At 35.4% G+C, this 20,748-nt stretch overlaps 1 protein-coding gene across 3 annotated transcripts in view; it reads left to right on the top strand.

The window, feature by feature from the left end:
- Positions 1-20,301, top strand: part of USP7 (ubiquitin specific peptidase 7) — a 96,310-nt gene extending 76,009 nt beyond the window's left edge. The window contains exons 14-31 of one of the 3 annotated variants that reach the window (XM_078152770.1): positions 399-543; positions 1,066-1,196; positions 2,371-2,505; positions 4,140-4,241; positions 4,377-4,482; positions 6,610-6,714; positions 6,814-6,881; positions 7,264-7,364; positions 8,305-8,458; positions 9,564-9,631; positions 10,319-10,427; positions 10,530-10,607; positions 12,739-12,839; positions 15,699-15,798; positions 17,179-17,298; positions 17,722-17,793; positions 18,375-18,465; positions 18,901-20,301. In XM_078152770.1, the coding sequence (XP_078008896.1) occupies positions 399-543; positions 1,066-1,196; positions 2,371-2,505; positions 4,140-4,241; positions 4,377-4,482; positions 6,610-6,714; positions 6,814-6,881; positions 7,264-7,364; positions 8,305-8,458; positions 9,564-9,631; positions 10,319-10,427; positions 10,530-10,607; positions 12,739-12,839; positions 15,699-15,798; positions 17,179-17,298; positions 17,722-17,793; positions 18,375-18,465; positions 18,901-19,007 (1,893 nt within the window). In that variant the 3' untranslated portion in view covers positions 19,008-20,301. Of the gene's footprint in view, positions 1-398; positions 544-1,065; positions 1,197-2,370; positions 2,506-4,139; positions 4,242-4,376; positions 4,483-6,609; positions 6,715-6,813; positions 6,882-7,263; positions 7,365-8,304; positions 8,459-9,563; positions 9,632-10,318; positions 10,428-10,529; positions 10,608-12,738; positions 12,840-13,588; positions 13,731-15,698; positions 15,800-17,178; positions 17,299-17,721; positions 17,794-18,374; positions 18,466-18,900 lie in introns of those variants that run through there. The other 2 variants (XM_020972929.2, XR_013485972.1) reach the window with 2 other exon arrangements.
- Positions 20,302-20,748: the final 447 nt, after the last annotated feature.

Raw genomic sequence — 20,748 nt, 5'->3', positions numbered from 1 at the left:
ATCACATTTAGCAAAGATAGGAAGAAAAGGGGATTTATTAAAAGGAGTATTGTGTCAGGCATTGTGCTAAGTTCTGAGTCACAGTTGGGGAAACTGGGGCAAATAGTTTAAGTGATTTGCCCAGGGTCACAGAGCTAATAAGTAAACAAGGCCAAATTCCTGACTCCAAACACAGAAGTGTATTTTCACTACTCTGCCTAGCTGCCTCTACTTTGTACCTGGTACTACACTAGACACTGGGGGGCGAGGGGGTAGAATACCCCCCGAAATTTTGCATGCGTGCGCATGCACACACACGCGCGCACACACACACACACACACAGAGAGCAACAATTCCTTCACTGGGTATCCTGTGGTTGGTGTATATATTGTTTCAGCAATATCCATTTTGTTTACAGTGGTGTAAATTTGATGACGATGTTGTGTCAAGGTGTACAAAGGAAGAAGCAATTGAGCATAATTACGGAGGTCATGATGATGACTTATCGGTTCGGCATTGTACTAATGCTTATATGTTAGTTTATATCAGGGAATCAAAACTGAGTAAGTATATAATTGGTTATTTTTATTGTATACTTCTCTTCCTTGATCATTTAAAATTATTTTCTCATCTTAATTTCAGAATATATCCATTTTTCTCTACTCAGCATCCTTTTCAACAAAGAATAAAAAAGGCTAGAGGATTTAGTATAAGCAATCAACACAGATTGTATTATGAAGTTGTATAGATTTTTTGGTAACCTATCAGCAACTACCTTAAATGATTTATACCAAAGTGTTGTCTTCTGGGGAGGTGGAAGAGACTTTTTTTTTTAATTTGGAAGTCCTTGTCAGATTTTAAAGATATAAATCTATCTTGAGTTCAAGAGGAAAGTTAGTCAAATCAGGCATGTGGCTATCTTTTATTTTGGTATGAGTCCATGGCATAAAGAGTAATTCTTCAGCCAACAGACCAGACTACATAATGAAATTGAAAAATGATTAATCAGATTAGCATATTCACTTCAGAGGAGTAGAATTGAATCACTTAAAAAAAATTAAACTAAATCCCAGTTATTTCTGCAGGTGAAGTTTTGCAAGCTGTCACTGATCATGATATTCCTCAACAATTGGTAGAACGCTTACAAGAAGAAAAAAGAATAGAGGCTCAAAAGAGGAAGGAGCGGCAGGAAGCCCATCTCTATATGCAAGTGCAGGTCAGCTTCCAAACCAAGGAGGGCACAAAGTCCTTATTTGACTGTTAGATGAGACAGGTATAAAAGCATGGGTATAAAGCATGAATTCCTATGAATGTTCAGACTTTAGGAGTAATAAGTGACCAATGAGAAAAAATTAGACATAGCTACAAACAATATTTGGAGTTATTTTTCTTATTTTTAATCGTATTTTTTAATGTTTTTGTCTGCCTAGCATTAGATTAGGAACTATAGAAATACAAAAGATAAAGACATTCACTAATGGAAAAACTTGTTGAGCAAGACAGGTGATTAATGATTCATGCCCACCCAAAGTATGTGTACCACTTAGACAGATATCCATCTGGAAGGTCATAGTATCTTCCTCTCAGATTTTTCTCTCATAAGTCCTTTTCTCCCTTGCCCTGTGCTCAGAAGTCTTAATGGGATGAAGAGTTAATTCTAGCTTTTCTTTTTTTTCCATCGACTATCCCCCCCCCCGCCCCAAATTGGTTATGTTGACAGTGTTTCTAACTGCTATTATCTCACATCACTACCATCACCTCCATCTTTGTGTTCTTATCCTCCAAACCCCCTGTTAGATTCCTGTGTTGAAATGTCCAGGCTAATCTGAGCCTAATTCTTTTTTCCCACAAAAGTCAACTCTTGGGTCTACCAGGAGTTATTTATGTATCTATTTATTTTAGTACCTGTGTCTTTTTATGTACACTGGACCATTAGCTATTTGCGTTTTACACAGGCTAGGAAAGGAGAAGAAACTGGTTAGGGACATTGAAAAAGGAAGGCGATATTGCACTCAAGAAGTTTACGTTCTACTAGAGAGAACAAATCAAATTTTTAAACTAGATTTGCACTATACAGAAAATAGGTTGCATTCATCTAGTGCTTTACATTACTTCTCATTTTATTTTCTTAGTATATATGTATATATGAATATGATATGGTGTTCTGACTCAGAGAAAAAATGTCAGTTTCTTTTTCTTAAAGGAATTGATGTTCTTTGAGTTAGAATTTGCGGGTTTTGTGGGTATATATGGCTATTTGTATTTAGTCTTTTTTCCCTATCATTTTCTCCTTGAACTAGCTGTAAATCATCACACTGATTTTATTCATTAAGGTTGGTTGATAGATTGCCTATTTTTAATCATTTTCACATGTCAATGCGTATTTCCAGATAGTGACCGAGGACCAGTTTTGTGGGCACCAAGGCAATGATATGTATGATGAAGAAAAAGTAAAATATACGGTCTTCAAAGTATTAAAAAACTCCTCATTAGCTGAGTTTGTACAGAATCTTTCTCAAACCATGGTAAGTTTGTTTTGTTGAATGATTCTTGTAACATTCAGTTTTGGTGCCCTAGTTCAGTGGTTCCATTTGTTGGGAAAATTCTTCCTAACTGAACTTGTAAAGAGAAAATTGTCTTCAGTTTGTATCTTATGGGGGTGAATTTTTGTCCAAATCTTTTATGAAGGTCATGAGGTAAGCTGATGAAACCTTTGTTAGTTTCTCTTCACCCTTAAGTGCTAGAAATATTTTTCCTATAAAGTTGATACAAAATCCACAAAAGGTAGAATTGCAGAGAATGAATGAAATTGTTTACTATATTTCAAGCATTGTTCCAAGTGTTGGAGATATAAATACCAAAGGAAAGCAATTCACTGCCTTAGAGGAGCTTACTTTTTTCAATAAAGATTTTTTATTGCTATCTTTTGTTTTTATATCACTTACATTTCCCCTGTGTCTCTCTCCCTGAGAGACAAGTTAATCAAAAGAAGAAGATACCTATAAACCATTCCCTCAGGAGCTTACATTCTAATGGAGGACACAATACATAAAAGGAAGGAACGTCCAAAGACTGATTAGTATTTTAGTTTGGAAGATCAGAGACAAGGATGGTGATTGTAGCCATAGGGAAATCTAATAGGCAACATCAGAGGAAGGACTGGTCTGTGTTGTCTGAGCAAACTTCTCATGCTGCAGCAGCCTTCAGGAGATTAAATGTCTTTGTTGTTTTGTTTTATTGATAACTGTACTTGACTAGCACTCTTACCAAGGCACAAAATTGATTCTCAGATGTCACATTTCCTCTTGGATGTTTCTGCTTAGTATAGTACCTAACAGAAGAAGCTTTGATCATTCATAAAGTGAGTAGTCAAGAACTATTTCCCTGGTGGGAAGGGAATGGGAAAAAAGATTGCAGTTATGATAGATTTTCCAGAGAAGCACAAGAATACTTGGTAACAGACCACTAATGTTTTTGACTCTTTACAGCCTGTGATTGTAAATTATTAAAGATGATAGTAATAGGTGGCGCAGTGGATAGAGCCCTGGAGTCAGGAGTACCTGAGTTCAAATCCAGCCTCAGACAAGTAACACTTACTAGCTGTGTGACCCTGGGCAAGTCACTTAACCCCATTGCCTGGCTAAAAAAAAAGTGTGAAGATGATAATAGCTGATAGTGACATGGTGCTGTTTTTTCTGGGAAGATCATGTGAGGATTGATCTTTGATTTCATCAGTATAGGGAACTATCAAGATGGAAAAGTCTTTCTCCCACACAGATTAATATTCTCATCAGTGACTTAAGTCTTAGAGTTGCTTTCAAGCACCAAGTGTTTTAAGTGATTTGGTAGTGGTCACACAACACTATGTAGGCAGCCTTTGAACCCATGTCTTCCTAACTTTAAGGTGAGCGTCATCCATTACACCGTGCTGCTTCAAATTATTCTTTCAAGTCTGCAAAATGCTTTTATGTATAGTATCACACTTGAGCCCCATAGCAACCCTATGAGGCATCTGAGATTAAAGATTTTAAATGATTTTCCCAGAGTCTCTTAGCTAGTAAGAATCAATTAGATTTTGAATCCGGACCTTTTTGAGTCTCAGGTCCAGTATTCTATCCATTATGATACTTCATTGGGATTTTATGTTTTGTTTGTTTAGGGATTTCCACAGGATCAGATTCGATTATGGCCCATGCAGGCAAGGAGTAATGGAACAAAAAGACCAGCAATGTTAGATAATGAAGCAGATGGCAATAAAACAGTAAGTTTTATATGTGATACTAGCCTCTTATATGATCCAGCCTAGAGAGTTCTAGAAATATGGGATCACATCTTCATTTTATGAATAAATTTTTGCTGCCAAGTTCAGTGACCTATCTTTGTTTCTCCCAAATAGATGATTGAACTCAGTGACAATGAAAATCCATGGACGATATTCCTTGAAACAGTAGATCCTGAGATGGCTGCTAGTGGGGCAACATTACCGAAGTTTGATAAAGACCGTAAGTTCTTCTTAAAAATAAAAGCTTTGTAGTAAACTAAGAGCAAAGCAATGTGAGTTGTGTTCCCTAATCGGGTTTTTTTTTTGTTGTTGTTGTTGTTGTTGTTGTTACCACTTGTAAGTAGAATTCAGGGGAAGAAAGGGACTATTCTGGGGTTATGTGACAACTCTGTGCATGTGTGATTGAGCAGAGAAGAGGAAATTGGAGCTTTTGTAAGAGCATAAGAACAGAGATGAGACTTTCCAAATGTCAATACGATACAGTAAAGTGAGCCAAGGACATACATGTTTAAGGTCCTTCCTTGTATCATACAGGTTTAGCCTTTTGTATGTTATTTAACATAATTTAGAATACATAAAATCAGAAGTCATGTCAAAAAAGTCAGAAGTGCTCATCATCTAGCACATACTTCAAAAGAGACCATATTTCTAGTGATGAACTTACTCAATATAATATAAGTTAGGCTAGTCATAGATGATGAAGTAGATGTCATGTATGGTCTTTGACAATAGATGGTCCTCAAGAGATATTCTTTGTCTGTAAAAATAGTCCTGTGTAAACCTTGACAAGATCTTGCAAACCAAATTAATCTGTACTTTAATACCTGCTAATGTAGATGGGAATAAAAGAGGATGGGTAGGGGAAAAAACGTTCAGGTTTGAGAAACCTTACAAACCTCATTTTTTTTTAATGGTGTAATAATAGATAGGACTGGAGATACAAAGAAAGGCAAATCCCAACACCGAAAAACCCCTCTGCACAAATAGCACATATTCTAATGGGGTAGACATCATATTAATAAATTGGTACTGGCAAGAAGAGAGAGTGTGTGTGTTTAAACGGAGGTAATTTAAAAGTGGAAGGCATTAATTAGCAGTTGAGAGGCAGGGAGATAACAAGAAAGGCCTGTTGCAGAAGGTAGGATTTTAGCAGTCTCAAAAGGAATCCAGGGAAATCAAGAAGCAGAGGTAAGGGAACAGAGCAGGAGAAAGCCGGTGTAAAGACACAGAGAATGGAGATGGAAAGTCATGTTTGACAGACTGGGAGTAGACCACCATAACTGGATCATACATAGAGGGCTGTAAGAAGTCAGGAGAAGTAGAAAGGAGCCAGATATTATATAATGTGTTCAGCTTTTCTCCAGTTGATGGCCAACCACTTTATTTTCAGCTCTTTGCTACAGCAAAAAATGTTGTAAATAACTTCATCTCCATCCCCTTCCTCAAGATCCATTTTAATAATAAATAATATTTCTTACCAAAAAAGGGAAAAAAATCAGCACTGATCAGTACATTGAAAATATATAGAATGTACTACATTCGTGGATTTCCTGTCTTTTTAATTTTGCAACGTTCACTTCTTTTGGGGCAGGAGGGATTCTTTCCATTTACATTCTTATAATTATTGCACATACTGTTTTCTTGGCACCTCTTCATTCACTCTGCATCAGTTCTGTGTACATCTTTTCATGGTTTTCTGTATTGATCATGTTAATTAAATGTAAAATATTACATGTTCTAGAGTAACATTTTGAACATGTTGGAAGATTTCTCTGATGGATTTACAGATTGACATGGACAGGAATGGCATAGGTTGAGAAGATATAGATGGTTTCCTTTGGGGGGGGAATATTTACATTGATGAGTTCCTAAGATACTTTGTATAAATATTTAAATGTCCCTAATGTACTACAGGATATTAGGCCTAGTCTTTTTTATAGAAGCTGCTAATGCCTGCACTTTGGCTGAAAAATCTTAGGGCCACCCCCCTGCCATTAAGAGGTAGGACTTCAGTTTAGGTTTATCCATTACAACATTGACAGATTGCCCTGAGTCACACAGTTCAAAGAAGAACCTATGTTTGATCCTAGACTAATGTTCTTTCATCACCTTTACTCCAGTATAATTATATCATAATAAACAAATAAACTTCAAAAATTTGTTAGAGTTCAACATAATTTGAGGCCCTGGCATTAATTAATAGCTTCTAATAATACTAATCAAGTTTAAATGAAACGATAAGTGAACTTTATTTTTAAACTTAATATGTTTTTGGTGTTTAATATGGAGTGTGTATGTGTGTGTGTGTGTTTGGTATTTATGCAAAAATCTGTTTATCAATTTACAGATGATGTAATGCTATTCCTGAAGATGTATGATCCAAAAACACGGAGTTTGAATTATTGTGGACATATCTATACGCCTATATCCTGTAAAATTCGTAAGTCTTTACGTAAGCTTTTCTTTTACAATCTAGAATTTTGGTACTTAAAATTTCAGTGTATTACAATGTGATATGTTGTTATGCATGTGTTTTTTTTTTCTTTGTTAGGCGACTTGCTCCCAGTTATGTGTGAAAGAGCAGGATTTTCCCAAGAAACTAACCTTATCCTCTATGAGGTTTGGATTGTTTACCTTTTCTACAATAACATTCTATGCTATATTAAATGGTAGTTCTAAGTTTCATTTGCTCATCCTGACTGGTATTAAATTATGTAAAGTAGTGATGATTTCAAACTTGTGTTTTTAGCCAGATTGTGATTTAAAGAAAATAAATTTAACATCACACTAATTGTATACCTATTTTGTGACTTAGTGTTTATGTTTAGTTAAGAATCCTTATACTATATATCTTAAGCTTATGTTTAAGATAAAATGATTACGAAAATTCTTTACTAAAGAAAGTAAATGCCATGCATTGTTATTAGATTACTGTTTTTCTCAGTTCTTATAAAAACAAAAGCTGTTTTGTTTTTGTTTTCATGTTATTTTTTTACTATAGGAAGTTAAACCGAATTTAACAGAGAGAATTCAGGATTATGATGTGTCTCTTGATAAAGCACTCGATGAACTAATGGATGGTGACATCATAGTGTTTCAGAAGTAAGTATTTTTTGAATGATCAAGTTGAACTAATTGTTAAACTTTTTCTTATTGAATGGTGGGAATTTGTCATACGAAATTTAAACCTGGCCTTTGTTTACCATATACTTGATACCTTTTACCTAAATTTAAATAAGCTTAAACCCAAACAACTAACTGTGGAAAGAGCAGTCTGTGAGCCAGCTCTGCTATTTGCTGCCATGGTAGCCTTGGGAAAGTCATTTTTCCTTTCTGAGCCTCCTCTATAAAATGAGCATATACAACTGGAAGGCCCCCAAGGTTCTTTCTAGTGATAGTCTATACTCTTACAAGGATTAAGTAAAGAACTCTGATATTTCTCTAGTCATCTGATTTTCAAATTAGCCTCACTTAACTTTCTCCCAAACAAAGATTAAAGCTGAATTGTAGTTGTCAGAGAATTTTCTTTTGTAGTCTGTATGCTAGATTAATGGCATGGTTATATTTGGATTTAAAATGAGTATTTCTATGCTTTCTGTCATGGATATGCGATTGTGTCTTAAATATGACCTAATACTAAAGATTTTCCTTGCTTATTCCCTTAAAGTTAAACATCATCTAGGAACAACCAGATTTTGGATAGCAGATTAGAACCAGTCTTATTTTTAAGATCATGCAAATAAACTTTCTAAGTGTCATTCAAAAACTTAAGTTGTGAGACATTAATCTTAATAGATTTTCCTCTAGAGGTATATTTGTCTTGCACTAGACCATTTTAAAATACTAGTTTGTAGTCTTCTAAGCCACAAAACATAACATTTAAATGTCAATATGATGTAGATAAGTTTCTATCAAATTAATTTTCTCGTTGAAAATATCTTTAAAAAATATTAGTGTAATTTGTGTTAACCATTTCTCCTATCACATAGTTTTAAGTAGTTAATAACTTAGGTTGGTTTTTTAATTTGTTTTTTTTTTCCAGAGATGACCCAGAAAATGATAACAGTGAACTACCAACTGCAAAGGAGTATTTCAGAGACTTGTATCACCGTGTGGATGTCATTTTCTGTGATAAAACTATTCCTAATGATCCTGGGTTTGTTGTTACATTGTCAAATAGGATGAATTATTTTCAGGTATGTGTTACAAATTGCAGTTTTGCTTCCCAGGCTATAGAAAAAATTGTTTTTCCTTCAGTCTAGTTAAAAGAACTTCTCTAGTAAATAGAATCTGCAAGAAATTGTTCAGACTATCAGTTTTAAACTTGGGTCATTTTGGCATTGTGTAGGTCATACTCAAAACACATAATACACTTTAAATTATATTAAGAATTTTCCCCATGACATACTTTTCACTTCTTTTTTCCTTCCTTAATTATTTGTAATATTCCTACAGAAATGAGATGTATGAGTTGTTCCCCTTCCCATTATTCCCAACAAAGTATACATTTTTGTTACTCATACTTCACACTCTTTATGCTTTTGTATCCCAAAGCCCAGCTTTGGGGAAATTTAGAATGGGGGGCAAGGGGAGGAATGTGTGTGTGTGTGTGTGTGTGTGTGTGTGTGTGTGTGTGTGTGTGTGTGTGTGTGTATTATATGTTATGTGTGTATATTGTGTTGTGTAACCACAATATAATGGGTATATATAAAAATTAACCTCAGCTTTTGGGGTGCAGGCGTTTCTTAAGAAATTCAAATTTATTTCTATCAACATAACTTTGGCATTTTACAACTAGATAGTAGAAAATAGATTTGGAGCATTCTTATATATACCCATTAAAACAAACTCCATTTTAAAGCTGTTGGCCATCTTAGGCAATTCACTGGAATATTCCAGTGAATTGTGTATAAATTGGTTTTCATTTTCTCCAGTCTTAGTATGTTAGGATTGAATTTCTGATAACTATAATTAGGAAAATGGAGCAATATTTAATAAGAAAATGTATCCCTTTGGTAAGCTAAAATATTTGAATAAAAATTGGGTGAACCAGGGTTATTTCAATATATTGAGGGTTTTTTCTTGAACTGCAAAGACTAAGATCATCTCCATCATTATGATGAGCCAGCGAAAAAGCTAAGAAAACTATTGGTGTAGGTCATATTCTATCCATATCCGTATGCCTTTCAGTATTTACCAAGAAAACTGGTAATGTGTTGATAGCTCATAATTATATTTAAATTTTACATTTTGATCTAGTTTGAGACATACCTTGTCATCACCACCATTTCCTTTTCTTAGGTTGCAAAGACAGTTGCACAGAGGCTAAATACAGATCCAATGCTACTTCAGTTTTTCAAGTCCCAAGGGTAAGATGTATTTATAGAAATCTGTGTTGTTCAGCCTGGCATTTATTTCCATGTGCTTTCTCTGGTATAGTGAAACCTGTTTAAAATAAGTTATAGCCTTTTTTTTTTCAATTGCCCATGCCAAGCAAGTCCTTCAGTTGGCATTCCATTGCTTCCTATTACTGCAGTGGGTTGGCCTAAGGAAAGAGTAGGAGGTTTTGTATTTTAATATTTTGCAGTCACTGATTTGAAAAACTGAAGGGTGACTGGTTGCAGAATGTGTGTTAGCTGGAAGATGGTGATCATGTGAAACTTGTTGAATGGGAAGAAAAGAGCTTTTTCAGGCAATTAGCCTGAAATGTAAAGGAGTAAGTCAAAGTATAATTTTTAAGGATGCTTATTTTATTTGCAGTTTCAGTTATATGATTTCAGAATCTTAAACTTTTAAAAGAAACTTCAGCATATATTCATATGTAAATATTACATTTGGTAGCAGTATTTGCCATGATGCAAGATTATTTCATCTGTGAGTATTTAAAAAAAAAAAGACAACTACATAATCTGTTGGTTTAGGTAATTCCAATGGTTGATTCTGAATTACATACCTAGGATTAAAAGGATAGTGGCTTGCTTCTGTATGTACAGCCAGATGTTTAGACTGTAGGTATAAATAAACAAATTATATTTATATACTCTTTTCTTGTGTAGTTATAGGGATGGCCCAGGTAATCCTCTTAGACATAATTATGAAGGTACTTTAAGAGATCTCCTGCAGTTCTTTAAACCCAGACAACCCAAGAAACTTTACTACCAGCAGGTAGGAAGCCAAATCATTTATAAGTGAAGTGACAATAATCATAAAAAGGGTGGGAGGAAAATACATGTGGATATATGTTTAAACTGTGTTTGTTTTTCCTAGCTGAAAATGAAAATAACAGATTTTGAAAATCGGAGGAGTTTTAAATGTATTTGGCTAAACACTCAATTTAGGGAAGAGGTAAGCAAAGTAAAATGCATAATATGAGCTAATTCTAAGCTTCCTCATTAAAGTTTTGTTGTTGTTCAGTTATATCGAACCCTTTGTTACCCCATGGACCCTATTGTCCATGAGTTTTCTTGACAAAGATACTAGAGTGCTTAGATATTTCCTTCTCTAGTGGATTAAGGCAAACAGGCATTAAGTTACTTGCCCAGGGTCACACAGCTATTTAAGTGTCTGAGTCTGGATATGAATTTAGGTCTTCATGAGTCAGGAAGATGAGTCTTCCTAAGTTCAAATCTGGCCTCAGATACTTACTAGTTGTATGACGCTGGACATGTCACTTAATCCTGTTTGCTTCAGTTTCCTCATCTGTAAAATGAACCAGAGAAAGAAATGTCAAATCTCCTCCAGTATCTTTGCCAAGAAATCCCCAAGTAGGATCACAAAGAGTCAGACATGACTGAAACCCCAAATGGGTTTAGAGCGCAGCACTCTATCCACTGAACCACCTTGCTTGCTTGCCTCCTAGGCAAACAGAGGTTAAGATTTGAACTCAGGTCTTCCTGACTGCAGGCTCAGTGCTCTATTCATTGAACCATCTAGCTGCCTCTAGCATTTTCATGTGATTCAAATGAAAATATTCATCTATAGATATTCCACTTCAATCTTTCAGTCATACATATAACTATGTATAAAGTTGAGTGATTAAAATGTCTTTTTCTGGAGGGCTCAGGATTTAAAAATATTTGATAGCATATTGTTGATAGCAGGTAAAAATAATCCTGAAGATTTTTTTAGATTTAATTCATATTGCTCCTGAGCTTTTATAACACTGAAATTATTTCCAAGTATACTTCCTTCTCCTCTCAAAAGGAAAAAAGAAATCTGGACTTGATCTTTTCCTGTGCACTGAGAAAATCACATCCAGAAACAAAATCTCTCTAGAGAATACCATTATTTTCACAGTATTATGAAAAGAATAAGATTTGTGGCATCCTTTTTTTGTAATCGTGGAGAATTTGGTGAATATTTTCCTTACATTTGACTGGGCCTCAAAGGATTGGATGCAAAATTGACACTGGCTGTCATAGCCATTTATTACTCTGGGATAAATAGTTGCATATTTCCCTGATTCGTTAGATTGCAGTTGTAGCACTTTGTGAGCCCATTTTGAAGTAAATGCAATTGTAATAAACTTAAAGATGTAACATGGAGAAACCATACTTGAAAATTTGGAATAATTTATGAGCAAACCATTATATATGTGACAAATTTTTTATATCTTTCCACTAAAACTTTCCTATGGAACTTGGCTTCTGAGTTGGCCTCAAGGTATAGCAATAGGCTGTACCTTGCAGCTTCTTTTTAAAATGGTTATAAGAATTCTTTACCAGCATACTGCATGTAGGGCATGGTAAATTAAGACTTTTTTAAATTATTCTGCTACATTTTTCGTCTCAGATTATCTTCTATATTGCACATATTCTCTCTTGATTTAAAATGGTAGTATTTGTCATTTGAATTTTACTAGATTCTCCAGATACTTTCAGACATTTCTAAAGGGTGACACTTAGAAGTAAAACTACTAATTAGCCATTTTGAACGTAATGTTTTTCCATACCTTGTGTCAGGCCAGATTAGATTATTATTGCAGGTACCTTACACTATGAAAACTATTTTGTTGATGTAGGTGTCCTGACTCTGATAGTCTATGATTCTAGATAGTCACACCACTTTTGTTTACTGCTTTGCAAAATATACTGTGTACCTCACTAGGTTGCTGTGAAAGAAATGCTTTTTTAAAATGTTATAAAAATGTCCATTTTTTGTCTGATGCTATGTAGATTATAATAGCTCATCCATACCTAAGTAGACAGTGTCATGAATTTCTGGGGAAGAGGGAGGGGAGGATTATCTAATCTTGTGACAAGAGTTTCTGTAGTTAGCTCGGAAATTTTAGGCCACAGTTTGTTGCTGCTGCACCACTACTCTGCTTGCGTATTATCTGCTATAGCTAGTTTTCTTTTTGTTATCACCCTTGAGGACTTGGCCATTTCCACATGAAGGTGAGACATTGGGAAACTTGGATGGAAAAAGCCATTTTGTATTTTTTAAACAGTATGTGTTTAATTATTTTACTATTTAGGAAATAACACTATATCCAGACAAACATGGGTGTGTCCGGGACCTGTTAGAAGAATGTAAAAAGGCTGTAGAACTATGTGAGAAAGCGTCAGGGAAACTTAGGTAAGCATTTCCTGAAAATAGTCTTGGAAAGTGTAAAGGAAGCAAGACAAAACAGTCTTGCTGTTCAATTATATTCATCTAAACTTTTTTGCTTTTTGGTGAGGCAGTCAGGGTTAAGTGACTTGCACAGGGTCACAACTAGTAAATGTCAAGTATCTGAAGCCAAATTTGAACTATTGGGGTCCTCCCAACTCCAAGGCTGGAGCTCTGTCCACTGTGCCACCTCAATGCCCCTGTTCATCTATTAAATAGGCACTGTGCTCACCACTGGAGGTGAGACCCCCAAAAAAGGAGGATCCAACAAAAAAGACATAAGTGGTGAGATAGGAGAACCAGAGAATAAAAATCTAGAGAGGAAAGTGATCAACAGTGTTTAAAGGCTACCAGGAGGTCACAGAGAATGAGGATTTACAAAAGACCACTGGATTTGGCAAATAAGAGATCATTAGTAATTTTGGAGAGCAGCTTTGGTGGTATGAGATCAGAAACCAGAATGTAAGGAAGTGAGAAGAAAGTGAAAAGAAAGAAATGGAGGTACATTTCTTCTCTCCATTATAGTTGGCCCTTTTAAGGATTTTAGCTCCAGAAGGGCAGAAAGATATATAAGACAATGGTTAGTGGGAAGGGGAAACGAAGGATCAAGTGATGTTTTTTCAGGATAGGGGAAACTGAAAAAGTAGAGGTTAGCCTTGGTAAGCAGTAAGGCCACTTCACCAGACAGGGGCCCTTAAAGGAGGAAAAATTGACAGGATGCATCTGAGTGATAGAAGTTAAAGAAGAAGGGAGAAGAGGAAGTTCACAGCAAGTGGCTTCGATTTTTTTCTGTAAAATGTGAGACAACGTTCTCAGCTGAGACAGTGGGGAGATGCTGAGCTCCATGGGCTTGTGAAGGTAAGAAAAGGTTTGAAGAGTTGGGATAGTGAGTTGATATGGTAGATGTAATAGGATTGCCTAGTGGCAATGAAGGCCCAGTTGAGGTTGTATAACATAAACTTGTAATGGACCTAGTCAGAATCATTGTGGTTCTTACACCTTTATTCAGTAGCAGGCATGAAGGTAACAGATAGTGGGAATCATCCAGGGTTGAAGCTTGCCTGGGTGTAATTAGAGATATGGTAAGGAGGCTGGGGATTGAAGAGAGGAAGACAGTACAGTTGAATTGGTTCACCAACAATCAGTGTGGGGAGAAGAGGAAGGAATGACTAGTGCAGGGTAGATGGCCTTAGAGAATTGAGGGGTCAAGGAATTGGAGGTTACATAGTGAGGATGAAGAGTAAGGTTTTCTAAGGGAAGGCACAGGAAGAGGTGAAAGCCAATAGATTATGGTCAGAAAACAGTAATTCAGAGTTCTTGAACATGATGATTGTAAAGGGTATGACCATCTTTGCACGTGGCTGAAGTTGGGTGGAAGAGTCTGTCATTGGAGGTGAGTAGGGTAGGTTGAGGAACTGAATGGTTGGGGTGGTAGAGTCAATAGGTATATTGAAAGTCCCCTAGTATGAGGGCGGAGTTGGAGAGAAAGAAAAAATTGTGAACCATGTATTGAACTCATTGAGGAAGGAAGAGGATTGGGGTCTAGAGACAACAGCTACCAAGTTTTTGATTGGGTGGTAGATTTGCATAGCATGAACTTCAAATGAAGGAGAAGTTATTGAGTGATGGAAGAATGGGAAGAACTTGCAGGTGGCAGTGGGGGAGCAAGGGGTATTTCAACTCCTTCTGCCTTGACTGAAGAGCTAAGGAGAATGAATGAAGGCCTAGCCAGTACCAGAAAGGAGGCTGTGTCATCAGAGGGAAGCTAGGTTTCTGTAAGAACTAGTAGGTAGAAGGTGTGGGAGAAGATGTAAGATGAAGAGAAGTTTGTTGCCTACGGAATGGGCAGAGGGCACAATGGAAGGATTGGGTGGAGTTAAATTGAACATTTGTGTGGGAGGGTCCAGGGGATTGGGAATGAGGAATCAGGTGGGTTAGGAGTATGGCATGGGGTTTGGCTGATGATCCACAGGAGTTTAAAGTCACTGGGATGTGAAGGGCATGACCAGGTGTGAGAATGTTCATCATTTCCACTTCTCTACCCTCAAAGGACAGGCATAGCATGAGTTGGGAAGCCTACAGGTCATAGGGTGGGATGTTCTCTATATCCCAGAGTGATAGTTACAAAGGAAAGCAACAAATCTAGGTTTATCGACAAAGAATTAAATTGATTATTTAGAATTTGAATTTAAGTCCTTTTGTCTTCTATCTTTGCCCAACATTTTGTTGGTGTTAGCCAAAATCAGTAAGGCAGAAAGAGGTAGACAGCTGAATAAATGGAAAAACCCTTGAAACATAAAATTTATTTGGAAATTGTTAGATCTTATTATTCTTTTGATAAGAAAAGACAATGTTTAGGCCATTTTAAGGGTCATATTTAGTTTAAATGATCAGTTAAGATGATAAATAATTGTCTGACTTCTAAGATTTGTTTTAATGACAGCTGTTCTTAAAATAAGGAAAAGCCTTTTAATTCAGATATAATGTTGTTTAATGAGTTATTTGTCCATGTATATTTAAAGTTAGTGATCATTTCATTATCCCATCTTTCCCTCTCACATGTTTATTTCTTGTAATTTTTTTCCAATTAGCATCTATTTTTTCTCTCCCCAACTCCCTCCACCATTAAGGAGGAAAAACCCCTTTGACATTTCAACCCAAAAAATTGTTAACTTGGTTAAGTGATATACCCCATAAAGTGAATCCTGTTAGACAAATTTAGAATAGGTAAGTTCAGAAAGTACCGCTAGTTGTAATAATTTAATCCAAGCAGTCATTTTTGTAAAATTCCTTTAATTCTGTTTCTACTCATTTCCTATTTTTAAGGCTGCTAGAAATCGTAAGCTACAAAATTATTGGTGTCCATCAGGAAGATGAATTGTTAGAATGTTTATCACCTGCAACAAGTCGAACGTTTCGAATAGAGGTTAGTAAATCACAAGATTTAGAACTGAAAGGAATTATAAAAGATTGTTATTCCTCTTTGCAAGGAAGTTGACTGTTATGATAAAAGCTAAACTTTGTGTAAAAACTAGCAGTTATTAATTAGAGTATACAACTGGCTCCTTAAATTTTCTTTTCCTTAAATTCTTTTTTAATGTTACATTTTTGATGGAAGATAGCTTTCCGATTCATGAGGGAATGGATTCTAAAGATTTCTGCAAATAGGGTACTCTAAGCAAATTTTTGTTTTGGGCAAAAAATGTTTTAGAGGGTTCTGTCCAATGCTATGATTTTTTTAAAGTTCTTCTGGTTACTTGCAGAAGAAAGCCTCCATTAGGTACTTATTTTATAGTTTTCTCATGTTACTCGCCTCCTGACAGAGGTAATGGACTCAGTCACTTGGTCAACAAACATTTACTTATTAAGTGCTTACTGTGTACTTTGTTCTGATTTATTGGGGATACAAGAAAGGTAAAAGACAGCCCCTGATCTCCAGGATCACACAGTCTACTGGGAGAAAACAAACCGTGTGCAGGATAAAACAGAGATAATCAATAGAAGGAAGGTTCTAACTTTAACAGGAATCAGGAAAGGTGTCTTGTAGAAGATAAGATTTAAGCTGTTATTTCTAAGAAGCCAGGAAATATAGATGAGAGAATTTCTGGCATAGGAGATAGCTAGTGGTGCCTGGAGTCAGGAGAATGGTTGTCTTGTGCATGACACAAAAAGGAGGCCAGAGCCTCTGGATCACAGAATATGGCAAGGAAGTTTTAAGCAGATTGGAAAAGTAGGAAGGGCCAGATTATTATGAAGGGCATTGATTGCCAAGCAAAAGGCTTTCTGTTTGATCCTGGAGACAGGCCATAAGGAGCCACTGGAGTTTATTGAACGAGGAGAGGCAGAATGACGTGGCCAGAACTGCACTTTAGTCCATCCACCTCTCTGTCAAGACTCGGGTATCATGCTTCATCATTGGTCTTCTGTAATCATGGTTGATCACAATTTTTAAGGCTTTCAAAGTTGTGTTCTGGTTTATTTGGTTTTTTTTTTAAAAACAATGTTGGTGTTGTAATAAATTATTCTACTCACTTCACACTCCATTATTTCATACAAGCCTTCTGTAGTTTCTCTGAAACCATTAGTTAATAAGTATATTAGAATGGTGCTTTTATATTGAAAATCATTTGAATTTTGATTGTCAATATATCCTTTAAAAAAAAAACTAATGCAGTTTAGAAATGACTTAAGAACAAAAAACTTGGAATTTGTTAGTGTCTGTGTATTAATTGTAAATCTACCTATTTCTGTCTTCTAAATTGTTTATCAGAACTGCTCATGATCAGAATATTTAATTTGACTACAGGAAATACCCTTGGACCAGGTAGATATAGATAAAGAAAATGAGATGCTAATCACAGTGGCTCATTTCCACAAAGAGGTCTTTGGAACTTTTGGTATACCATTTTTGCTCAGAATACACCAGGTAAGTCATTTTTTAAGATTGTCCTGCTTCTCTTCATTACCAGGCTAATCATTTGTAATACATTTATTTAATCATTTGCTTTTGTTTTTAAAAATTGCATAGTAACTGTTAGTTTAAGCTGAGGAAAGCTTGTATGTCATTTCTTCCTACTCAGTATGGGTTTTGTGAGGGCCATAACCTGCTTATATAGTTTTGAATTTTCTCCTGACATCTGACCTGGGCCACTGCTTGACTCTTAATATATTATATTATTAATAAATATATTAATATATTTTTGTTTGTGAATTGCAGTTAGCTTGCTTTTAAATTTTAAAATAAATGTCATGTATGTGGCTCATTTGAAAAGTGTTATTTTAAAATTTCAAATGGAATTTTCTATTTTTTAAATATCACTGGTTATAATATCTGTTTAATCATTTATAGGGTGAACATTTCAGAGAAGTGATGAAACGAATTCAAACAATGCTAGATATCCAGGAAAAAGAGTTTGAGAAGGTAAGAATTTACCTTAGACCTGTAGGAGGAAGTGAAAATCATTTTTGTATAGACCTATACATGATATATAATTGTTAGAGACGGTATAAAGGTTTGCTTCTGAGTAATAATGTAAAATGTGCTTCTTTCCCTAGCACAACTAAGCTTACTTTTCCTTAAACACTGGTGTTCCTTTTAGTGTGAATGAGGGGTTCCCTGATAAAATGTCAGTGTTGATGAGCCATCTTGAATGCACAGTCCCTAGATCCATCCCCAGTCTGCCCCTGCCAGTAGCCATGCCAGCAAAGCCCCTATCTCAGCAGCTTCGCAACTCTGTCTTCCCACATATTTATCCTCCTTACATTAATTTCCCCTACTGTGCCCACAACAATAACACTACACCTCTCCCTCATGGTTTGCTTTCATTATACCAAAGGATATATTATATCTGTATATATGAGAAGCTTCAGTTTATTGCTCAAGATGATAACTGGTGCTACTAATAAAATTAACCACCCCAGCAGTGTCACATTTTGCCTCTATTCAGACTTGAAAAGATTTTTGGTGTTTTTTTTTTGTGTGTGTGCTTTTTTATTTTTAAGTTTAAATTTGCCATTGTAATGATGGGTCGACACCAGTACATAAATGAAGATGAATATGAAGTCAATTTGAAAGATTTTGAGGCTCAGCCGGGTGAGTGCCTTGGTTTTTACATTATTCTTTATGAACTGCAAGTCAAAGAAGCTTAAACAGCAAAATAAATCTTATAAATTTACTAGTACTTAAATGAAATTTTAGAAGAAACACCTTATTTTAGTATGTCACTAACCAAGTAAACATCGAGTCATTTTTTTTCTTAGACTACAGTTACACTATGTACCAGGGTCCAAAACATCACAGCCTTGAAGTATTTGCCTAGTATTGTTCACTTCAACATTGACTAATAAGAAATAGTTGAATTATAATTTAAATATACAGAGAGAATGTGTATGTCTGTGTGCCTGTACACATGTACGTACATAAGTGCGTACTAACTAGCCATTGGACTTTAAAACCATAACAACTCTCACTGCTGTGTTCAAGTGTAAGCTGAAAGTTCTAAAAGTTGTTTTTTTTTTTTCCTCCTAGGTAACATGTCTCATCCCAGGCCTTGGCTGGGGCTTGACCATTTCAATAAAGCCCCAAAGAGAAGTCGCTACACTTACCTTGAAAAGGCTATTAAAATTCATAACTGACTTTACTTAACCAGTTTGTTCAAGGCAAGGGACAATACGTGTGTGTGTGTGTGCACCTTTTTAACAACAGTAGAACTTTGGTACACGTGCACTATATCTGAAGTCTTCAGCAAGAGGATTTGCTGCTGATGTTAATTTTATTTTGTTGAGGCTGTTCAGTTTGGCTTCTCTGTATCTATTGACTGCCCTTTTTGAGCAAAATGAAGGTGTTTTTATAAAGCTTGGATGCCAATGAGAGTTATTTTATGGTAAACATAATGCAAGGCAATTGTCAGCATAATGGGGGAAAGAGTTTAGTAGGACAATTGATATTGGCGAAAAATTTGTCTGTAGTATGTTTATAGATGGCATAAGCTGACTGGCTGCCCTTCCTGGTATGGTTTCTTTCACCAAACCTGCAGCGAGTAAGTCTTATGTTTAGACTCACAACTGATTTATTTCCTTCAGTTATACTTTAAATGACCTTTTGTGCATTTGTAAATGCAAAAGAAAAAGAACTCACAACATCAATAAATAGAGATCTCTACTTCATTGTGTATATTGTTGGCACTTATTCGGGATTTATGTCTCCTCCAGCTACATAGGATCTTTTTAATAAACTAGTTTTGATTTATTTAGTTCAGCCACTACTTTGCTACCCGTTTTGCAGAGTGGGTGCACTGAATAAAACCCTAAAAGACATTTTGGGTCTTTTTAATAAATTAAAAACACTGTTGAATACAATTAAGGTTTACTATGCTGCCTGTTGGCAAATTTAATGAAATCAGAAGTTGGCAAAAACAGGTTGCAAGGATTATAAATATAGTTTCATTTAAATGGGAACAGATGGAAGAAACATTAGCCTTTTAGCACAGAGGGCATGCTCACTAGTGTTTAGTAAGCTGTTGACTTTGTAAAAAAAACAAAAAACAAAAACAAAAAAAGCAAAACAAAAAAGCAAAAAAAAAATAGGAAAAGAAAAAAGAACATGAAATTGTATATTTAATGAATGAACATGTACAATTTAACACTTGGAGGTTAATTTTGTTGGGTGAGTCTGCAAGTGAATTTCACTGATGTTGATATTCATTGTGTGTAGTTTTATTTCAGTCCCAGACTGTTTCCTTTTATTTTGGAGCTAATGCCAGCGTGTCTAGTTTTGAGTGCAGTAAAAATAGAATCAGCAAATCACAATTTTTCATTCTTTTCCAGTATTTTTTTTTGTTTCTGTAGCAGCAGTGTACAACTCTTCCTGTATATTGCCTTTTTGCTGGAAAATGTTGTATGTTGAATAAAATTTTCTATAAAAATTTTACTTCAGTGAGTGACGTGGAAGTTGAGGAAGATTTCTACTCTCCCTGGAAGTACAGTTTGGGAAACCTTTTCATTTACAACAAGGTTTTACTAAGATGTATTTTTTTTTTTAATTTCAGTATTGCCAATGTGTAATCCTGGTTTTTTGACCTCTTAACTAGTCACATTTGAGCTTAAGAAATAAAAGGTTTTCCAGGAGGGAACCATGTACAAATACAATGACTGGAAATATTCTTTAAATACTTTTTAAGGTATATAGTCTGTGGGATCCATAGTTTTTGGAGTAGATTTGGCTCCACTTGCCTTGTTCAAAATTTTGTGGTCCACATACCCCAAATGTGGTGTTTATAAAGGTATATGATAAAATCTGTACTTATTAAATATGATCTCTCTTTCTAGACTTCCACTGTAATGTGTATGCCTTCATAACCCAAAAGCTGCCTTCAAA

Source organism: Phascolarctos cinereus, unplaced genomic scaffold, assembly GCF_003287225.1.
Source record: "Phascolarctos cinereus isolate Bilbo 61053 unplaced genomic scaffold, phaCin_HiC Scaffold_4;HRSCAF=312, whole genome shotgun sequence".
Taxonomy (NCBI): domain Eukaryota; kingdom Metazoa; phylum Chordata; class Mammalia; order Diprotodontia; family Phascolarctidae; genus Phascolarctos; species Phascolarctos cinereus.
Note: the sequence above shows the minus strand (reverse complement) of the source record. Positions and strands in the feature narration are given on the sequence as shown.